Consider the following 9,169-nt stretch of genomic DNA (forward strand, 5'->3'; position numbering starts at 1 on the left):
CAATACCCTTCTAAAGTAGAAAGAAATCCACTATACAAGATACCATAATTCACAGCTCCTTTCAAATATTTCATCAATCTCATTAATGCAAACCAATGCTCATTATTGGGATTATGAGTATATCTACTCAATGAACACACAACATAGGCGATATCAGGCCTAGTAAAATTCATTAAATGCATTAGACTCCCAATGATCTGTGCATACTTAGGCTGAGCAACTGGGTTACCATTATTCTTTTTTAATTTAGAATTAGCATCATAAGGAGTGGCTACAGGAGTTACCTCCTAACATTCGAACTTCTTTAGAAGTCTTTCCACATAATGTTCTTGTGACAACATTATACCATCTTCACTCCTTATAACTTTAATTCCCAATATCATATTTACTTCACCTAGATCTTTCATATCAAAGTTAGTAGACAAAAATAATTTGATACGTTCCACAATATTTATACATGTACCAAATATAAGCATGTCATCAACATATAAACAAATTATCACAATATTATTGCCTACCACTTTTGTATAAACACATTTATCCACCTCAACAGAAGAAAAATTGTCTTTTATCAAGACTTGATCAAATTTCTCATGCCACTATTTAGGAGCTTGTTTAAGGCCATAAAGAGATTTAATTAATTTACAAACTTTATTTTCTTGTCCAGAAATTACACATCCTTCAGGTTGAGTCATATAAATTTCTTCTTCTAAATAACCATTCAAGAAAGCTAGTTTTACATCCATTTGATGGATAAACAGTTTATGAATTGATGCTAAAGCAATTAATATTCGAATAGAAACAATTCTTGTTACTGGTGCAAATGTATCAAAATAATCAACATTTTGCTTTTAAGAAAATCCTTTAGCTACTAATCGAGCTTTATATTTATCTAAAAATCCATCCGCATTAAGTTTCTTTTTAAAAATTCATTTACAACCAATCGGTTTTGCACCAGGAGGTAAATCAGTTAAAACCCATGTATTATTTTACATAATTGAATCAAGTTCAACTTTTATTGTTTCTTTCCAAAATTTAGCATCAGAGAAGATACAACATGAAAATAATTTGACTGTTCATTATCAACAAGAAAATTTTGAAACTTATTTCCATAAGAAAAATATTCTTTTTTGGGTTTTTTACTCCTTCGCAGTTCCTCAATATTAGAGGTAGACTCATTTTCTCTTTTAATGGGTGCATGAGAGATTTTTATCACACAGTGAAAAAATATTTTTTGTCTCGATTATAGTATTTACATCAAGTACATCACTTTTCAAGACAAGAAAGTTGTATGCAACACTATGTTCAGCATATCTAATAAGCATGCAATCAACAGTTTTTGAACCTATTTTCCTCTTTTTAGGCTCAGGAAAAAGAACTTTAGCAAGACAATCTCACACTTTTAAATATTTCCAATTAGGCTTATAACATTTTCACAACTCATAAGGGGTTTTGCCAGTTCTTTTATGAGGAATTCTATTCTGTAAATGACATGCAGACAAAATAGCTTCACCCCACAAATTATCAAGTGCACAAGAGCTAATTAACATAGAATTCATCATATCCTTCAATGTCCTGTTCTTCCTCTCAGCTACACCATTGGACTCAGGAGAATAAGGCGGAGTAACTTCTTGAATAATACCTTCTTTTTCACAAAAATCATTCAAAGATACATATTTTCCACCTCTATCAGATCTAATTCTATTGATCTTTCTACTAAGCTGATTTTCAACTTCAGATTTATAAGACACAAAAGCATTAAATGCATCATCCTTATTTCTAAGCAGATACAACTTGATAAATCTAGAGAAATCATCAATAAAAGTCACATAATATCTTTTACCATCTCTAGTCATAGTTTGTTTTAAATCACCCAAATCAATGTGGATCAAAGATAACAATTTAGATTCTCTATTAACAGAAAAACATGACTTTTTAGTAATTTTAACTTCAGCACATATTTCACATTTATCAAAATTACTTAAATCCAAACCAGAAATCAAACCAAGAGATTGCATATTCATTGCATATTTAATATTAAAATGTCCTAATCTAGCCTGCCATAATGAAATAGACTCAACAATATAAGCAGAAGCTGATGCATTATCATTTACAGTATTAAGTACATAAAGTTCATGATTACAAATTTCATTCGCAATAAGAATATCATTCTTAGTTATTATGACCTCATTATTTTCAAACATAACTTTTATTCCAACATTTCCTAATAATGCCACAGAAATCAAATTAATTATGATATTAGGAAAATACAACACATTACTCAATGTTAAGACTTTACCAGATGTGAGTTTGAGAAGAACTTTGCCTTTTCCAAGAATTTGAACGGTTCTTGAGGTGCCAAGATAAACAATTTCTTCTTCTTTCTCAACTTGGGTGCATGATATAAAATCATTTCTATTTATACAAATTTGCCTTGTAGCACCAGAGTCTACCACCCAATTTCTCACATTGGTCTCAATATTCATTTCTGAAATGACCGTAATAATTATATCATCCGTTTCTGTCAAATTTAATTTTGACTTAACGGGATTGTCATTTTTTTCACATATTCTCTTGCATTGAGATGCATTAGGCATGTAACCAAGTTTATTTTCATACCTGTATTCTGCACTATCATTACCTTCTGACAAACTGACTGGAATGGAAGTAGCCAGAGCAACACCAACCTCAGTATTATCAACGGTCTTAGGATCAAAATAATTTGCCATAATTTCTTAGATTGTTGGGGAATTAAGAAAAATAATACTACTATACAACTGTTAACAAAATATTATTTTGATAATATTACCAATACAAAATATATAACAGTATATAGATATATATTAATTATACTTGAGTTGTGCTGGGCACTGACCTAAGAAACTATTTCAGCAGTGTGAAATGTTTCCCCAGAATTAAACAAGCACTTCCCTGATTAATTAGAGGATATTCTGAGTTAAATAAGTTTCCCTAATTAACCAGAGGGTACAGGAATCAACAAAATTATTAATACAAATACCAACAAGTTAATCTATATCTAATATAACTAATAAAAATAAAATAATGGAAAAAGAGTTAAAACTGAAAATTGAATTATAAACTTTTAAGAACGTATGTTTTTCCTTATTACAAAATTATGAACTAAGAGGCATTTATTTATATATACAAATGAGAAAGATTCATTCTCCAATCTATGTAATTACAAGTGTTAAAACACTCGTTTATCATTCAAAGGAGAAGTTAACTTTTGACTCTTTTCCATACACCTACATAGCCAAATGACAAATTTAAAACCATTATGTAACACCTCTTATTTTCCATGATAATGACTTTTTTTTCTTTTTTTCAAATACACAATAATTATTTTAAAATAAACCACTAATTTTTCTACATTAGGCAAATACACTCCTCAATATAAATGGCTTGAGGAAGAGCTACCAACGGTTAACAGGACGGTGACTCCGTGGCTGATTGTTCTAGTACATTCTCCATGGTATAACAGCTACAACTATCACTATATGGAAGGAGAAACCATGAGAGTAATGTATGAGCCATGGTTTGTACAGTACAAAGTGGATATGGTTTTTGCAGGTCATGTTCATGCTTATGAACGAACGGAATGTACAACTCATCCAGTTCTCTGTAGCTAAAGTCAGAATTATAGTTTCATCTGTTTACAGAAGATCTAAATTTTTACTGTCTTAGGAACGTATATCTAATGTGGCCTACAACGTCGTCAATGGAGAATGCACTCCTATTAAAGATCAATCTGCTCCAATTTATGTAATAATAGGCGATGGTGGAAATCTTGAAGGCCTAGCCACCAAGTAAGATTAATCTATAAGTCTAGAAAGTTGTTTTATCTGTTGTGATTGTCGTTTATGTCAGACGACTAATCAGATATCTTTTACACTACTTTCAGCATGACAGAGCCGCAGCCAGCTTACTCTGCATTCCGCGAGGCCAGTTTTGGACATGCCACTCTTGCTATCAAGAATAGAACTCATGCTTATTATAGTTGGCATCGTAATCAAGATGGATATGCTGTGGAAGCCGATAGATTATGGGTAAACAACCGTTTCTGGCATCCAGTTGATGAGTGCACAGCAGCCAAATCATGATGATGTACACGCGATTTCATCTTTCTTTTCTTTGCTTTTCCTCATTAACATTGTGTCCTTGTTGCTTAGCCTGCAACCAATAAATTTCATCATTTCAAGCTCTTGCTGCCTCATAATTTGTAAAACGTCCATCTTGCGACGTGGCAGTGGAGTCATTGTGAGGAAAACGAAAAAAGCGTAGTAAAAGAACATGGAAGGACATATATTTGTTCATAGTTACTCATTTATCCAAGCATGAATGTGATTTAGGTTTCCAAATTGAGGTGCAAACGTGATTTTTGCAAGCATGTTTCTAAATGAGACATGTAGATGATTATGAGGTATTTAACCGCGATTTTGAAGGAATTATACACGATTAATGGGATTTGAACCTCGTACTTCAATCGTAAAAGGCAGGAGTTTGCCAAAGCTACCGCTCAATCCGTTAATTTGTACCTGAAAAATATAGGACTATGACAAATACTATTTGAATTGATTGTATTGCAATTGTATATATGTAGAGAACAAGAGACTGTGTTTGGGAATTTTTCTTGTCTGTATATTTCTTGCTAATCATATTTATTTATACAAGCATATTTGGACTTGTGGGTTGTTGGTACCGATGACTGGTCTAATATGGGCCCAATCCTTTTATTTGCTTTAGCCTGCTCCATTTCCTTGTGTGAGATGAGCTTCTCATTTTCTCGTTCTTTGTTACTGTGATGAACATCTCCATTGTTACTGTCAACACCCCCTCAAGTTGGAGGAGAGTGAAACGAGTCCCAACTTGCCAATTAAAGAGTGATGTGAAGGCCCAGACAAGGGTTTGGTGAGAAGGTCAGCGAGTTGAGAGGCGGCAGGAACAAAAGAAAGGGAGATTAATCCGGCGAGAAATTGTTGTCGAATAAAATGGCAGTCAAGTTTGACGTGTTTGGTGCGTTGGTGGAAGAGGGGTTTTTGGCTATATGGATTGCCGCTTGGGTGTCGGAGTGAACAGTAATGGGAAGAGATGGAGGGATACCTTAGTCATGAAGGAGTCGATTCAGCCAGGTGAGTTTGGAACCACACGCCTCATGGAGCGATATTCTGCCTCAGCAGAGGATAAAGAAATGGATGATTGTTTCTTGGACTTCCAAGAGATGGGAGATCCACCAAGAGTAATGTAGAACCCGCTGACTGAACGTCGAGAATCTATACAAGAACCCCAATCGGCGTCGCAAAAACCAAGGAGGGAAAATAAAGGGTCACTAGTAAAGAACAAACCTTGACCTGGGTCGGACCGTAGATAACGAACAACTCGAAGAGCAGCATTGAAATACGGAAGACAGGGTTGTTGCATATACTGGGAGAGATGTTGGACAACATAAGAAAGATCAGGGCGAGTATGTGTAAGTTAGTTGATCTTTCCAATTAGGTGACGATAAACAGTAAGGTCCGTAATGAGTTCTCCTAAGCTAGATGGGAGCTTAACTGATAGATCCAATGGAGAAGAGACTAGGGGCAATTGAGCACAATCAAATTCAGCAAGCAGCTCAAGAGTGAATTTTCTTTGAGTAACAATCAACCCATTGTTTTCTCTGAAAACTTCAAGTCCCAAAAAATAGTGTAAGTGTCCCAGATCCTTTATTTTAAATTCTGCATTGAGAAATTCCTTCAACCGTGTGATAGTTGAGAAATCACTTCCAGTGATGATTATGTCGTCGACATATAAAATAATGATAGTAATAAGATCCCCACATTTCTTGTAAAATAGTGAGTAATCATTAAGTGATGAGTGTAAACCTTTGAAATGAAGAGCTGCTGATAGTCTAGCAAACATTGTCGCGATGCTTGCCTTAACCCATAGAGTGATTTCTTGAGTCAACAAATAAGATTAGGACTAGGACAAACCATGCTTGCTAGAAACTTCATGTAGACCTCTTCATCAAGGTCTCCATGAAGAAAGGCATTACTGACATCTAGCTGAAAAAGAGGCCATTTCCTTTTTGCACCAATAGCCAAAAGACACCTTATAGTTGTCATTTTGACCACTGGTGAAAATGTTTCAGTAAAGTCAACCCCAACCCTTTGAATATCACCTCGAACTACGAGTCTTGCTTTGAGTCTATCAATACTACCATCAGACCTATGTTTCACTTTGTACACCCATTTACAGGGTAGAGCCCATTTGCCTTTAGGTAGCTCCACAACATCCCAGGTTTGATTAGATATCAAGGCCTTAATTTCATCATTCATAGCTGCTTGCCAACCTGGGTGTATTGCAGCTTATGCATAGGTAGTGTGCTCAGTGATAGAAGAAATAGAATTCACTACAAATTGATTTGTAGAAGAAAGTGCAGTGAAGGAAAAAACCTGGGGACTGATAGGTGAAGTGAAGCAAGAAGTGGTAAGATCGGTGAGAAACACATTGTTACAGTAATAGCCATCTAAATAAGCAAACCCGGCCCGATATGACCCGTCCCGATCAACCCACGGGTTGTAGGGTATCGAATACCGGGCTGGGTTATTTTTTGGTTTGGGCCCGGTTAACCCGGCCCGGACCAAACTCGATCCGGGCCCGCTGGTTAACCGGTCCGAATTTTTTTTTTTAATTTTGGATTTGGTCAAAATCTGATCGTTGGGCCCAACGGCTATATTACCATTTGGGCCCTTAAAACGGCTCAATTGACCCTTTTTTAATTTTTTTTTTCCATTTTAAATATTTTTTTATCCCAAAAAAATTTCTATAAATACCCTACACTCTCAAATCATTTTTCACACAAATTTTCATTCTCTCAAATCTCATTCTCTCTCAATTCTCAAATATTCTATATATTTAAATTCCTAAAATGCTCACTTCAATTTTTTAGTTTTGCGATTACAAAGTACGAGTAGAAGTTTCTAAAGTCGCAACCTTCATATACTTTCAAATTTTGGTATTTTCGTTTCATCTCTTACGTTTATTTTTAATTAGTGTATTAATTGTTGAATATTTCATTTTATTATATTTGTGTTTTGAATTTTTTTAGTTTAATTTATATTATGGATAAATTAAGAAACGTCTCCACTAAAGGTGTTAAATTTTTTTGTCCCAGAAGTGGTAGTTGTAGAAAAAAGTGAATTACTAGCGGTAGAGGTACTTCAAGTAGTAGATATACCCATGTGCCTTCGCCTCCGGTACCGCGTGGTACACCTTTTGAGGAAGAAATAGGTGTAGGTGCTCACGATATGGATTATGTAGAAGCTCAGAAAAATTACGGTATAGAAGAAAAAAATGAAGTAGATGCGGTTAATTTAGACGAAGATGATGAAAATATTGGTGAGACACCCGCAGTAGGAAATGCTAACGTTAGATCTGAATTGGTTAATCTCCCTCCTCGTCATTCCCGTGCCCCAAGAGCTCGTAAAACAACTAGTATTGCATGACAATTTTTTAAACGTATATCAGATCTGAGGTGCAATGCAATATTTGTCAACAAATATATAAGCATAAAAGCGGAGGCAAGCAAGGAGGTATGGGTACGTTAATGAGACATATAGGTGATGCTCACGAAAGAGAGTTAAATATTGCACGAGGTGGTGCGGATGTTGGTGGAACAACGTAAACTAGAATGGACCCAACAACCGGTCAGGTAATGAAGAAGTATAATAAATTGAGGGACCGGGAAGAAATAGCTAAAATAGTAGCTGTGGGTTGTTTGCCTTTTAGTTTTCCTTCTTCTGATGCCTTTATTCATTATATTCAAGCAATTTATAATCCTATGTTTAATGATATTCCTAGAAGTACTCGTCGGTCTGATATTTTTAGACTTCATTCACAATATTATTTTTATTTATCAACATTGTTAAAAAAATATTCAATGTAGATTGTCCCTAACTTCTGATCTTGGTCGTGCTGTAAATAAAAATGATTATTTAACCGTTACTTGTCACTGGATGGGTAGTAATTTTGTGATGCAAAAACATATTCTTGCTTTTTTATATGATGAAGATCGTAAACATACTGAAGATTTTATTGCTGATTTGATTGTTAAAGTTGCAGAATTTTATAGTATCGAAAATAAAATCTTATGTATTGCTTTTGATAATGCTTCTAACAATAAGACTGCTATAACAAAGTTAAAATCCAAGCTATCTCCGTCGTTACCTGAAAATTTTCATATTAAGTGTGCATGTCATATATATAATTTAATTGTTAAAGATGGTCTTAGAATTTTTTGAGCTTTATATTGAAAAAATCCGTCTTGCTGTTGGTTTTATTCAAGGAAATAATCCAAGAAAAAGAATTAGAGAATTTAAAGTTAAATATCAAGAAAATGGACTTGCACCGATATTGATGCCTGGGAAAATTGATATTAGATGAAATTCTACATATAATTTTTTAAAAACTTGTTATAAATATAGAGTTCCTATTACACTAGCTTTTAACCAACATTGTGGTTCATTTGCTGATTCTGTTGATTACATGCTACATCATTCTGATTGGGTTGTAATTAATGATCTTGTTAAGTTTTTAGAAAAAATTTATATAGCTACGGTTGAATTTTTCGGTGCTTATTATCCTACTGTTTGTAATATTTTGGCATATATAGTCGATATTTCTAGTTTACTCAAAGAATATAAAAATAAAAAAGGTTATAAAGAAGCTGTTGGTGCCATGTTTACTAAATTTTAAAAATATTTTTTTCCGATTCCCCCTATTTACTTGGTTGGTGCTATGCTAAATCCGTGCATGAAATATAATACTATGTGCCACTTTAGTACTCTTATTTATGCTAACTTAGAAATAAATACTAACAATGCTTCTCAACAAGTATAACCTGATTTGTGGACGGCTATGGGTGATGCGAATAAATACTTAAAAAAATTATATAATCACTATGCTGATTTAGTTAATTTAGACGTACCTACAAATATCACTCCAACTGTCGCTCCAAATCCTCCTGAGGAGCCATCATCTTCTAAAAGGCCGGAACATAGTGGTTTTCCTGATTCCTTTTATGATTTACCTTATTGGAACAGTGTTGATGAGAGAGCTTACACATCAACTTATCGGGAAGAGCTTAAATATTATCTTCGATCGCCGCCAG

At 34.2% G+C, this 9,169-nt stretch overlaps 1 protein-coding gene across 1 annotated transcript; it reads left to right on the forward strand.

The window, feature by feature from the left end:
• Nucleotides 1-3,396: 3,396 nt before the first annotated feature.
• LOC107880004 (purple acid phosphatase 2-like) lies at nt 3,397-4,387 on the forward strand. The gene is made up of 3 exons (XM_016726929.2): nt 3,397-3,617; nt 3,706-3,827; nt 3,923-4,387. The coding sequence occupies exons 1-3, from the start codon at nt 3,519-3,521 to the stop codon at nt 4,119-4,121; spliced, it is 420 nt and encodes a 139-aa protein (XP_016582415.1). The 5' UTR covers nt 3,397-3,518; the 3' UTR covers nt 4,122-4,387.
• The last annotated feature ends 4,782 nt before the right edge of the window (nt 4,388-9,169 follow it).

Source organism: Capsicum annuum, chromosome 8 (assembly GCF_002878395.1).
Source record: "Capsicum annuum cultivar UCD-10X-F1 chromosome 8, UCD10Xv1.1, whole genome shotgun sequence".
Taxonomy (NCBI): Eukaryota; Viridiplantae; Streptophyta; class Magnoliopsida; order Solanales; family Solanaceae; genus Capsicum; species Capsicum annuum.

Excerpts from the sequence above, each read along its gene's own strand:
- LOC107880004 (XM_016726929.2), top strand. The coding sequence starts at position 3,519 with ATGGAAGGAGAAACCATGAGAGTAATGTATGAGCCATGGTTTGTACAG. Across the intron at positions 3,618-3,705 it reads TTCATGCTTATGAACGAACG|GAACGTATATCTAATGTGGC; the intron begins GAATGTACAACT and ends TTACTGTCTTAG. Across the intron at positions 3,828-3,922 it reads CTTGAAGGCCTAGCCACCAA|CATGACAGAGCCGCAGCCAG; the intron begins GTAAGATTAATC and ends CACTACTTTCAG.